At 33.8% G+C, this 14317-nt stretch overlaps 1 protein-coding gene across 1 annotated transcript in view; it reads right to left on the bottom strand.

Annotated features, from left to right (window-relative positions):
* Positions 1–420: 420 nt before the first annotated feature.
* Positions 421–14317, bottom strand: part of UCHL3 (ubiquitin C-terminal hydrolase L3) — a 53131-nt gene continuing 39234 nt past the window's right edge. The window contains exons 7-9 of the mRNA XM_019738157.2: positions 11596–11671; positions 8559–8617; positions 421–7952 (exon numbers count right to left, since the gene is read on the bottom strand). Coding sequence (XP_019593716.1) covers positions 7869–7952; positions 8559–8617; positions 11596–11671 — 219 coding nt within the window. The 3' untranslated portion in view covers positions 421–7868. The remainder of the gene's footprint in view (positions 7953–8558; positions 8618–11595; positions 11672–14317) is intronic.

Below are 14317 nucleotides of genomic sequence, written 5' to 3'. Positions count from 1 at the left end.
ACTATGTTTACATGTTGATAAAGGGCATAGTTTTGAATCAACTAAAATGTATCATTCATATCATTTGGGATTTGTGACCACATGGATTTTTATTTTAAATAATTCAATTTATACTCGTGTCTGTCTTATATATTTAAAAACCTTTATTATATAATTTTAAGCTTTTAAAATTATTTTAAAGAATCCATTTTGCAAAGTAGCTTTCAATATAGGCAAAGTAAATTAAATGCCTCTCAACGAAGGATTCCCAACCACCTTATCAATTAGACAATAAGGTAATGCTCATGATATATAGCCTTTATTATTTACATAACTTCCCATATAATATCTAAGAGTGGATTGTGGAAATATCATACTGGGGACTCTCACCTATCAAGTAGATGTAAGCAACAGACAGGTTCACTGTCCTAAACAAAGAAGTCAAGAGAAAGATTTAGAATAACTTTTATTCAAAAGCAGAATAAGTACAAGAAACTAAGGTATGGTGGAGTGGTGTGATCAACTGACATCGACACCAAAAAAATGTATCGCCTCCATGACACTGAATGTTCTACATCACAATAGTTTATGCACTTAAAAGGTCAAATTTTTGAAATCAAAAGAAGGAAAAGAAATAAAACTTAATTTCTGCCATCTGAAAACTCAGTGTATTCTATACTTGATTTTGGCAGTAATTTTTTTGAGAGCACAAGGAACTTCATTTTAGTATCTTACCACAGAATCTTACAAGCTAAAAACATTAACTATTAAACTTTATATATGTGTGTATAAAGCCATCTAAATTAGCTCTAAAAACCATTTACAATTACACACTTTTCAAAGTAGATTTACTTTTTCAGTCAAGGATTTAAATACTATACAGAAAATTTTGACCAAAGTTATTTGCCTTTTCAAAGTATGAAAGTGTGTGAGCATGTGTGTGTACAAATATATACATGTACATATGAACATATACCAGGGATGCCAAAAAAATGTACACATTTTAAGAGATGTTATCTATGTGTTACTTTTCAAAGTTTAACTGAATTACAATATTAATGTGTAGTATGACGTTTGCTCAAAAGATGGTGTTAATCAAATGAATGCTAGCATTATTCATTGTATTACAATTTTAATGCAGTTTTTTTCCTTTCTTAAAATGTGTATACATTTTTTTGGCACCCTCTGTGTATGTATACATACATACACATATGTTAGTTCCCAGGTAAAGCATATTTTACACACACATACAAATATATACAAATGTACATATACGTGTGTGTATGTGTGTATATATGTGTGTGTGTGTGTGTGTGTGTGTGTGTGTGTGTGTGTGTGTATGCTTTCCCTAAAGGAAATAAATTTCTATGGAAAGTTTAAAAAGTGATGAAAATACGCCATTTTGCACTTTTCTTACAAGCACCAATACAGAATCTTACATTTATAGATGCTTGTTTTGAAAGCTATATTATTAGCAAACATTAATAGCTGAAAATCTCTCTTAAATTATATTGCTCTCATTAAATGAAATAAGCAGGTTGTATATTATACACAGCTCAATTATAAAGCTTACTTAACAAACCCTATACACAAATCAGATTTCTTTGTTTAAACAATTTTTATACAGAATTAAGATGGTTTTCACTTAAGACACATTAAAGTTTGATTCACCATAGAATACACATAACATGTTTTAGTGACAAATGAACACAGAAAATATTAGAGGTTCAATATTATGGAGTTCATAAATGCTCCTCTGTTTCAATAATTTAAAGCAAACTATTACATCTGGTGAAAGTGAAGTTGATGTTCAGTCAACTTCCAAAAGTCCACCATGCAAAAACATTTCAAGTTTCAGTTTTCATTTTAGTTCCATTCACCTCAAATATATTATGGACATTAATGGAAATATCAAAAATGACACACAATTTGATCACCCTTCGTGTCTTTCTATAAGCTTCCATACAAAATTAATCATTAATCTCTTCTACAAGTGCTAAGTTTTATGAAAGTGACTAAACAAAGTATTATAGGAAATAAAGCTCAAGGAGTAAAATTCTAGACATAACCTAAGAAGGAAGAAAATTTTCAAGTTTTATATTCCACAAGGAAGTATCACCTAAAGTGTGTGCAAAAGAATGCTAATTCTACATGTTGTTCCATAAAATTTTTAGAAATTATATTCATAATGCATACAACAATTTTGTAAAAGCTCTGAGTTCTGTAATTGCCCTCACCCAATATATCTGCATTTTTAAAAGTTAACTTTAATTCAATGTTTTAAAAAAGTGTTTAACTTCAAATCCTTCTTGCCCATTAACAGTCAGCCAGGTTAGGATTCTTCATATTAAACTTTGAGAAACTATGTAAATTCTTAGTGAGATGCCATTAAGAACCTATTAAGAAATTATATAGTAAGAGAAATCTAGCAAGGTACAAAACTGCTTAGAAATATTTAAATTACTTAAGATAATATACAAGAGCTCCCCACTCCCAGTGTGCTGCCTCAAGCGGCCGCCGTGTCTAAGTCTCCATCAACCTTGCTAATACTGTTCATTCCACCCTAGTGATTCCCTGAGACCCTGTCCCACCCTATTTGCAGGCCCACCCAAGCTGCATCCAATGGCTTTCCCATACAAATGGCTTGTCTTGGCTCATGCTGTGGACTTTCCTAAAATCTCTCAAAGGTCCACAAACGCCAAACAAGTAGCATTTGGCCTCATCATGCCCAGTACCTCTTGCTAAGCAGCCCCAAACCCAGCACTATCAGCAGCCAGCCTCAGTTTGCAACTTAGCTTCTCCCAGGCACCTCCATGGACAGCAGAAGAGACAATCATCTGCAGAGCACTCTGTTGCAGGGAACAGGCACAGCTGACCTTGGCCTGCAACAGAGCCCTTCCCAAGAGGCCCTAGAACCAACACACCCAGAGGCCAGATTCAGACCACGCCAGAGCACCACTCAACCACTTCCACAAAGACACACCCAAAAGGCAGACTGGGCAGGCACCAAAGCCCTGCTAAAGCAAATCTTGCTCTGCAGGGTCAGCCCTTGCATAATAGTTCCTCCATTGTAATTATAGCCAGTCCTCACAGTCAATCAGCCTGAGGGTCAATCCCTCCAACTGATACACAGACAGCAACCAAGGCTCAACTACAATAGGAAGGCACACAGAACCCACATAAGAGACACACCTGGAGCAGCTTGCTCAGGTGACCAGGGAGACTGTGCCACTGGGCCCCAGAGGACACCTACTACATAAGGCCACTCTACCAAGACTGGGAGATGCAGCATTTCTACCAAAAACATAGAAGCAAACACAGGAAGGTAGCCAAATTGGGGAGACAAAAAACATGTCCTAAATGAAAGAACAGAACAAAGCTCCAGAAAAAGAACTAAATAAAATGGAGACAGACAATCTATCAAACGCAGAGTTTCAAACACTGGTTATAAGGATGCTCAATGATCTCAGGGAAAAATTCAACAAAGAGATAGAAAACATAAAAATGGAGACAGAAAACATAAAAGATAACCAGTCAGAAATGAAGAATGTAGTAGCTGAAATGAAGAACATGTCAGAGGGAATCAACAGTAGATTAGATAAAGCAGAAGAGCAAATCAGCACTGTGGAAGAAGGGGTAGCAGAAAACACCAAATCAGAACAGCAAAAAGAAAAAAAATAATTTTAAAGATGAGGATAGTTTAAGGGCCTCTGGGACAACATTAAGAGTACCAACATTCAAATCATAGGGGTACCAGAAGGAGAAAAGACAGAGCAAGGAATTGAAAACCTATTTGAAGAAATAATGACTGAAACTTTCTTAACCTGGTGAAGAAAATAGACATATAAGCCCAGGAAGTGCAGAGTCCCAAACAAGATGAACCCAAAGAGGCCCACACCAAGACACATTATAATTAAAATGTCAAAGGTTAAAGGCAGAATCTTAAAAGCAGCAAGAGAATTACCTACAAGGGAGCCTCTGTAAGATTGTCAGCTGATTACTCAACAGAAACTTTGCAAGTCAGAAGGGACTGGCAGCAAATATTCAAAGTGATGAAAAGCATGGACCTACAACCAAGATTACTCTACCCAGCAAACCTATCATTTAGAATCGAACAATAGATAAAGAGCTTCCCAGACAAGAAAAAGCTAACAGATTTCATCACTACCAAACCAGTATTACAATGAATGTTAAAGGAACTTCTTTAAAAAGAAGAAACAAAAAAAGATAAAAAATATAAACAATAAAATGGCAATAACCACGTTACCTATCAAAAATTACTTCAAATGTAAATGGATTAAATGTTCCAAAAAACATAGGGTGGCTGAGTGGATAAGAAAACAAAACCTTTACATATGCTGCCTACAAGAGACTCACTTCAAATCAAAAGGCACACACAGTCTGAAAGTAAAGGGATGGAAAAAAATATTTCATGAAAATGGAAATGAGAACAAAAAGTTGGTGTAGCAATACCTGTACCAGACAAAATAGACTTTAAATCAAAGGCTATAACAAAAGTCAAAGAAGGAATCAGTAATCCCACTTCAGGGTATTTATCAGAAGAAACCCAAAATGCTACTTCAAGGGGACCTGTGTATCCACATGTTCATTACAGCATTGCTTACAATGGCCAAAATATGGAGGCAGCCTGAGTCTCCGTCAATGGATGAATGGATAAAAAGAAGGTACATATTTACAAGGGAGTATTACTCAGTCATAAAAAAGAATGACATCCTGCCATCTGCAACAACGCGGATGGATCTAGAGGGTATTGTGCTGAGTGAGACAGAGAAAGACAAATGTCATATGATTTCCCTTATACGTGGACTCTAGAGAACAGGAAAAATGAACAATCAAAACAGAAACAAGGTCATAGATACAGACAACATTTTGACCGTTGCGATTTGGGGGGAGGGAGGATTAAGTACACATTGCAAGTTACAAAATAGTCATAGGATGTAGAGTATAGCATGGAGAATATAGTCCGTAGTAATAACTATGCATGGCATCAGATGGGTACTGGATTTATCAGGGTGATCACTTTATAAGTTATATAAATGTCTAATCACAGTGTTGTACACCTGAAACTAATATAATATTGTATGTCAACTGTAATTTAAAATATATACATATATAATAGATGTGAGTACAAAATGCACACACTGTAACAAAATAATAAAAAAACACTAGGTTTTGTTAATTGGCATCACAAAAACATTAGCTACGATGCTTATAGAATTGTTTCAGGTTATTTCTTCATCCCTGTTGACATCACTTCATTTAAGCCCTTTTCACCATAGAAACATGTTCAATTTAAATACCTTCCTAAATGACTTTCCTTATTATAGTGTTTCTTCTAATCCAGTGCTTCCCAAATTTAATATGCATATGAATTACCCAGGGGTCTTATTGAAAATGCAGGTTCTGATTTAGTAGGTCTGCCTCAGGAATCTACATTAACTCAGTGAATCCTGTATAAACATTTACACTCAATTTTATAAGAACTTCATTCTGGACCAATCTCGTTTCTCTCCTAAGGGCTATACTCTTTCCAACCCAACCCAGCTCTGCATTTTTTGGGGAGGATGGGAGTGGAGGTAAAATGTATATACACCGAAGTAGACTTTAAATGAAAAATTCAATGAATTTTGATAAATGTATACACCTGTGTAACCAAACTCTCACAAAAAGATACACGATATTCCCATCATAACAACCCTGTTTGACTGAGTTTTATAAATACCCTTCCACCTTTCCACTGCCTTCTACGTATCAAGACTCAGCTGAAGCCTTTCCTTCTTCAAACTTCACTCACATACCTCCACCTAAATTACTATAATACTATCTGTTTATCCATGGGCATATGTTCCAAGACTCCAGTGGATGCCCGAAACTGTGGATAGCACCAAACCCTATATATACTGTTTTTTCCCCTATACATGCATATTTTTTCACTTACAGGACGTACTTTATGGCTTCTCTGGTATATCCAAATTGCCAGCATCACTGCTCTTGTGCTTTGAACATGAGCACTGCATAACCACAACTATCAATCTGACAACTGAGCTGGCTACCAAGTGACTAACAGGCCAAGTAAATATAGGGTGGACGCATGGGATAAAGGGGTGGATCACGTCCCAGGCAGGACGGAGTGGGGCAGTGGGAGATTTTCACGCTACTTAGAATAGCACACAATTTAAAACTTATGAATTATTTCTGGAATTTTCTATTTAATATTTTCAGATTGCATCTGACCGTGGATAACTGAAGCCGCAGAAAGTAAAATACCAGATAAGGGGGATCTACTGTACTTTTAAGACCTAGCCATCACCATCTCTCACTGAGCAAACCCACGGGGCTCCTCACAAGTCTCTCTACCTCTTCTTACTCCTCTCCCCTCTCTTCTTAGTCCTCTCCCCAATATATTACCCACAGAGTAGTCAGAGTGATCTTCTAAAATTATAAATCAAATCAGGTCACTCTCTTGCTTAAAACCCTGCAACGGTTTATCATCACACCTGTAATAAATCCAAATGCCTTACCTTGTATTCCTGTATCCCCTCCTAAGCCCCTCCTTCTCTGACCTCACCTCTTGCTACTTTCTCCACTACTTTCTATGCTCTGGTCATATGAACCTTCTTTCTGGTCCTACAACACATTGAGATTTTCCCACTGTAGGGACGCTGAGTTAATTATTCCCTCTATTCTTCCCTACCAACTTTCTATTACTGGCTACTTTTTGCTATTCAGAGCTAAAATTCAAAATTACCTCCTCATAGAAACCTTCCCTGACCACAAAATCTTAAGTACACACTCAGTCACTCTCTAACACAAATCTGACTTTAATTTTCTGCATAGCGTCTGTCATTGGTATGTATCCTATTCATGTGTTTGTCTCTTCTCACAAGAACATAAGCTCCACGACTATAGAACTTGATAGTGTTCACTACTGTAACTCCAGCACTTAGAACAGTGTCCATCTCATTACAAGTGGATGCTCAACAAATATTTGCTAAATAAATAAACATATATGATATACCGTATTTTGCTGTGTATAATGTGCTCCCATGTATAATGCGCACCCATGTTTTTGGCTCAAACTTACGGGGAAAAAAAAATCTTTCAATTTTTTAATTCACATTTTTATTTGTTTACATTTAGGTACTTGTTTTGGTATTATAAAGGAATTTTAGTATTTATTTTCTAACATATTATGGTACAAGAAATTTTATGTTAATAATTACAAAACACAAGAACAGATACAAGGTATTACAAGAAATTTTATGTACCGGTAACAAATTTACGATATTTACACATCATAGAAAAGAATTCTTGGCCATTGCAAGTTCATCTTAAATTCAATAAAACCAATTATCATATTCCAGTGTATTATTTTGCATATGGACATCACTATTGGTTTCTAGAGTTATACTTTTAACTCATAAGCATAAATAAAATAATTTAAAACATTTATATAGATACAGAATTAGTACTACTCATGTATAATGAGCATCCTTATTTTTCTCTCACAAATTTGTGCAAAAAAGTGCTCACTATACATGGCAAAATACGGTAACATATATTCATACTAGGCAGATGGAAATTGTGTCTGTGTTATCCAAGACAAATCATCTTATAAAATTTAAAAGAATAAGAAAGCTATTGCTAGTCATTAAACAAGGTAAATCCTTGGGAAGAAAAGGGAAGAAAATAACAGGAGCTTTGAGGCAAAAATAATATAAAACACAGGTTAAGTCAAAGTTTAATTCACATAAAGTTTAATCAGTCAAGTTAATGAAAATATCAAAATTTTTGAGTTAGTGTATGGCAGCAAAAATTTAATTTATGCTGTAAGTAATACAGTATTTGGTGTTTCCATTACTGACAAGCTATGCTGCAGAAAGAGCAATTGCATTGAATCTTAATTCATCAGGGTCACGTTCCATAAACTTCTTGCAAACTTCTATGGCATCCTATAGGAAAAATAAAATGCATAATTTTTCAGTTTATAAACAAGTGTTTTACTTACAAATGATAAGTACATGTTCCACATTTTCCTAATTCATACTAATACTACATGCAGACTTCTGTTTCCAAATGAAAAATAAATTAAGGCACACCAGAAGAATGCACAGTTTGTGGTCTAATCTGCTTAGTATAAGTAACAACAGTTTAAATACAGTGCTCTTTCTTAAGAAACTTTTAACCTCACACTTACTTATTTCATTGATTCTAAGCCACACAATTTGTTCATAAATTTAAAAATCTCTAAAATCAGGATCAAGACACAAATGATGGTACCTCGGATTCAGTGAAACATGGAACATGATGAGCAATTCTTTCAGTACTATTGTTGTCTTTTTCACATTTGACACTTGTTCACACAAAGCTCTGAAAACGTCTTTGCTGTAGGTTTTTAACACTAGTTCAAATTTTTCTTTTTGGGTTTTCTCAAGAGAGCAAGGAAAAGGAAGCATCCTAACACAGATAAAATGTTATACAAGTGACCTTCAGAGATGTTTTAAAGATAACAAGCACATCAGTAACACTTAAAGTGGGCCAACAAGTTTTACTGTTACCTCTAATAACGTTTCATCACTAGTTTCACCATGGTTAATTGGAAATGGTTTCCGTCCATCTGTAAAAAATAGACCAACAGTTGACTGTTTAGCTCTTTGTACAAGATAATGTATTTTCAGCTTCCACTTTCCCCTTCTCACAGTGAGGCATGAGTTAAAATGTATTTAAAATAATATATCAAGAAACCAAATATTTTAAATGTGCTACCTATAATGGTTTTTAACATTAAAAGCTATTAGAACCTTGCTACCATGTTTAAAAGCCTAAATTATGTTCGTAAACAGAATTTATTAGAAATACATACTGGCTTTAATTTCCTAAAAAGAATATGCAAAATTAATAAGTCAGTTTTTCAAAAAGTCACGGTCCCGTTTTTACCCTCCGAAATATGAAAAAATTATTTCTTCACTTTAAAATCTAAATCAGAAGGCTTCTAAGTAAGATTGACATGTTTACACCAATGAAAGGAAGCCATCACAAGGTTTATATATTACTCCTGGTAACTGTGTTCCCCGAAGGCAGTATTATAAAGCAATAATCAAATAATACTGGATTACTTTACTGACCACCAAAAATAATTTACCATAATCATAATCATCTTGAATAAACTAGTACTTTTTAACTACTCTGAAAAACTGAAAAAGTCCAGAATTATATAAACTCATGCTAACCCAAAGTTAATTGATAATCTATATATTATATCTAAATCTATAATTTCAGATGTCTTCTAAGTGGCAGTTCAAGTTTAACCCATAAAACACTATCCCTTATACAATTCCATGGCTTCTAAACATAATAAAATTTTTTCTTTAGAAAACTAAGTCTTTATATTGGACAATGGAGCAACATGAATATTACTTACCATGTTACATGCATAATATAATCATTTAACCAATAAACAAATATGATTTCAGCAGTTACTACATGTCCCCTACTAGGCCAAATATAGAATTTACTTTGCTTGCAATTATATAAAACATAACTTTTACTTTGAAAGACATAACAACAATCTTTTGAACAATCTACATATATATATATGTAGTGATGGACTTGGCCTAACAGATACTTTTAAAGACAAATATGAGCAAAAAGTAACCAAACAAACGGTTACTTAGAAATGATTTTTTTCTTAAAACCATATGCGGTTCTCTTAATCACTATTTTCTATTCACTAACACAACACTCCTCTTCCTCAACATTCCTTCTAAATGTATTAGGAATCCACATCCACAGCCAATTTCCCTTGCAACTGCCCATCTTCATTTGTCTTTTACTTTTCCCTGTTCTCTGACATTTCAAATACTATGGCTATTCTTTAGAACTCTGAAACTCTTGACACTCATTTAAAGAATGTAAGCCCCAAAAGGCTCTAATTCTCCATTAGCCATATTGCTCATTCTTGCTAAAGACTACCTAAACCAAGTAAGATTTCAGTAGTTCTGCCTTTCTTTTCTGATGTTCTTACTTCAAACCAATTTAAAAATCCTTTTGTGTTGATTTTGGCATGCTATAAAAGAGGACCATTCTTTGAAGCTTACATGACGCTTACCCTTGAAATGTCTTTCCTTCTACTGCTAGCTAACCAGTCAAATCGAGTTTTTCACACAACTCTTTGCTTCCCACTGAAATGATCAGAGTTTTAAAAAAAACACATTTTTGATGTTGTTTGTTCTATTACTAAATCTCTCATCCTGAATGTCACTATTACTTTTATAGTCTCTGGTTATGGATCATGTTTATTGTTTCTCTGGCCTTTCCTACATCTACTTTCTTGAAGTCAACAGAATATGCTTGTAAGTCTAAGCACTCTCTTTATTTCCACTTCTACTAGTTATTCTTTATTATTAAAAATTCAGAGTAGAAATGAAGCTTCCAGCAATCAGACACTTGAAATCCCCATACACTATTGTATTTTAGCTCTATGTAGATTTTATAGATGGAATTAGCAAAGCATGTATCTTCCAAAGTGCTCTGCAGGTCTGTTATGTACTCCTATAACAATGATTTCTTTTCATTTCAGTTTGATTCCTACTCAAATCTCTCTACAATAGTAGACAGCATTCAGGGGTGCACATTTCTATAAATATTATGCTCTTTCCTTTCCTTGTGCCCTTTAATAAAGCCATTTCTTTTTAATAAAGTGTATGATTCTGCTGCCATATTCCAAACATAAAATCTATTTAAATTTTATGGACCACATTTATAGTCACAATGTCAGTCCTTTCAGAACTCTTCTGCCTTTACATAAGGTAAGGAAAATGAAAGTGGTATGCTAATACTGAAAAGGACTTCATTTTTGTTTCATTATTTGGCCTTTTTTTTTTTAACCCAAGAAGGTCATATGGAGGACAAAAAGGACTCACAAGTACTATATACCAGTTTTGAAAGAATCATAAGAAGTTCCTCTCTGAATGAGGCAATTAAAATTAGGAGGATCTCTTCAAGATAGTCCATGAAATAGTCTACCTATAATTAAACTTTTAACAAAGTAAGTGCAGGTGTAGGCCAAATTACTAAGTAATTAATCATGGGTACTTTGACATATGCCCTAGGAAGTTGTTGCCCAAAAGTACAGACTTCTGTAAAGTCCTTTAAACAAACAGATGTAATATAAAAGCCTGAAAACGAATGATACCCATTACTGAATACAAAAACTAGTCATGGAAATTGCACTGTTTTAAAACTAGTTTCAGGATCAAGATGGTTTATCCAGATGTTGATGATAACCAACTCAATAATTTAGTAAAGACTGAAGTGACTTACAGGAGTTTCCTATCATGATTTTTGCTTTCCTGCTTTGCTAAAATGCAAAGGTGGGATGCAAACATTCTTGAATTGTAAGTTGCTTGAACACCAAAAAAAATTTATTTTCTCTACTAAAATGTCTTAAATGGAGAGCTTTCATTATGTCCACTCAATGTCATACGGCAATTGATTAATTTAAATAAGCACAATAAATATCAATGGTTGGTTCTGTTTATCATAAATACAGACTTTCCCATTTCTTTCCCCAGAATAAATTTTAAAAGTTCTTACCTAATTCATAGAGATGCCCATCTACGTGAACTAATGCAATAAAATGAAGATCTACTTTTTCATCTATACTTGGTGCCTAGGAGGGAAAAACATGTATTACATATGTTAATAGTCAAACTAATCAATCAAGTACATGTAAACACATACAGATACTGTTTCCCCGAAAATAAGACCTAACCAGAAAATAAGTCCTAGCATGATTTTTCAGGATGACACCCCCTGAAATAAGCCCTAATGCGTCTTTTGGAGCAAACCTTAATATAAGACCCGGTCTTATTTTCGGGGAAACACGGTAATATCAAATGACATGAGAGAGTAGTTATCCAAAATAATTGAAGGCTTGATAATTGATATTGTAGACAAAGAATGAATATGTTTACATTTATAACATGCTTACCCATCAAAAAGAAAAATGTCTGACTAAAAGCATATCTTTCTTAATCTCAACAACCTAAAAAGCCAAAGATTGTTCACCTTCAAAGCCCCAATGCTTAGCACAATGCCTGGTATATAGCAGATGCACAATGCATACTTGCTGAGTTGAAATGAATGCATGAAGTGATTTCTCTAATTTTTGAAATTTGATACAAAAGTTTTTTTTAAATTTAATAGCATAGACAAAAAAAAAAAAAAAACTCTTTTCAAGTTAATTTTAAGACACCAAGAAAGTTCTCCCCGTAATGGCTTGACCTTGATAATCTCATTTTTTGAACAATGCAATGTAAATAGTGTTAGAATTTTTAAAAGTATCTTCATTCATCCTAGATTCATAAAGCTTAAAAATGAATAGGTGCAGGACAATATTCCAGAAGATTAAAGGATAAGAGCAAATTAAAATACAATTAACTGTAGCCTATGATTTTTTCTCTTACTTGCTTAGTGAACTATTTGAAATTAAAAGTATACCTAGGTGGTTTGGTCTGTCTGTCTTTCTTTCTTTCTTTCTTTTTTTGTTGTTGTTTTTTTGGCTTACCAAATTCAATTTGCGTGAGCAATATCTACTATATTTGTTAGATATTCAAGTAACATATGCAAAGTAAATACATAATTAACTGCTAGTGTCTATAATATGCACTGACTACCGTTAACACTAGTATGTGTTGGCTATACATCAAATCTAAATGGTTTGAAATGAAATACCATCACTTTATATAAATTCAAGTACAAATTTTAGAGGTAGAAGTTTTACAGAGGCATAAATCGAATTATTTCTCATATTACTTAACATCCTGTAAATAACACATTAGTATCTTAACTCTAAAATGTATACATTTCTCACCCTCCAGTAATTATACGATTTTTTTATATAATTGTCGTCTTTGCAATATGAAGTTTTTCAGATGCAGAAATTAAAAGGTACAGAATAAACATTACTTCTTGGATTTATAATATGGTTCTAAAACATTTACAGATAGAGTGACTCATCGCATTATTCTTCAGAAATTATTTCCCTCAAGTTTATGAATGAGAGAACCACAACAAAAATTGATGTGGCAAACTAGGGCTTCCTAACTTCAACCTAGAACTAAAGAATTCCACAGTTGGTAGGAATCCACGTTAACTGGTTTTACTGTTGCTCCAATACTAGACTCCTCTCTATCACAGGCCCATCTTGTGGTAGTTAGTCCCCAACAACAGGGAACTAACTGCCTCTAGGTTCTGAGGCAGGCATTCCATCTTTGGGCAGTGTTGTTCAAGGCATCCCTCATACTGAGGCTACAACAATATTTCCCAGTGTTTTCCATCATCTTAGAAAAAGTCTAATCGCTCTCAAGTATGGTATTTCTTCAAATACTTACAAATGGTGATAATGAGTCCCTTACTTTCCTGGTCTGAGAATCAAATATATTAGTGATCACTCAATCCAATGCCCCAATTTTACCAATAAGCAGCAGAGAATCCAGTTTTTCAAGTCTAAACCTAGGCAATTCTACAAACTAAATCCAATTCTATTTAAAAAAATACTAGAAAGAATTATTTATCCAACTAGGAAAGAATCTCATTTTACTTATTTTAAGACATAATTCACCAATAAGATATCAAGTATTTTAAGTCTTTTGGCTATTGTGATTTCAAAAATTACTTTACCACCATCTCTTAAGAATAATATATCTTATAGCTTCTATATGTCGTATTTGTCAGTAAATACAACCGTGCTAAAGTAATATGACTGGACTCAGAGATCTGAATATGCACCCAATCCCTCTGAGCATTGGGTTTCTTACCTGTTTTGTGGTTTGAATAAAATGAATGAAAGTACATCGTAAACTGTTAAGTGCTATCTAAATATTATGTATTATTACAATATTAAAACTATCACAAATGTGAGAAATCACTACATCTAGTGACTCAAAGTTGTGAGTCATTTTACCTTTTATCCAAAAGTGCATATTAAAGAATACAACACTCTGAAGAGGACATGAAAGGCCTTCAAATTATTATAAAAGGCAAGCAAAGCTCAAAAGTTCCAAGACTCCCACAAAACATCAGTACCTGTTATGGGCCTTTTCCTTTGGTAAACTTTAATTAGCACGAAAGTCTAATATCTGCAATTATCCAATTGCTTAAAAATTATTCCACCCCAAAACAAGAATAAATAAAAAGCAAATTCCAATAAGTTTTCTGTTTAAAAAAGTGACCAATAAATAAAAAGGCAAAAACAAGAAGCTATAGATTGGATCATTTTTACCTGCACTTACATATATTATTTTTCACAAAGTTC

The sequence above is a fragment of the Rhinolophus sinicus genome, linkage group LG04 (genome assembly GCF_036562045.2).
Source record: "Rhinolophus sinicus isolate RSC01 linkage group LG04, ASM3656204v1, whole genome shotgun sequence".
Classification (NCBI taxonomy): Eukaryota; Metazoa; Chordata; class Mammalia; order Chiroptera; family Rhinolophidae; genus Rhinolophus; species Rhinolophus sinicus.
Note: the sequence above shows the minus strand (reverse complement) of the source record. Positions and strands in the feature narration are given on the sequence as shown.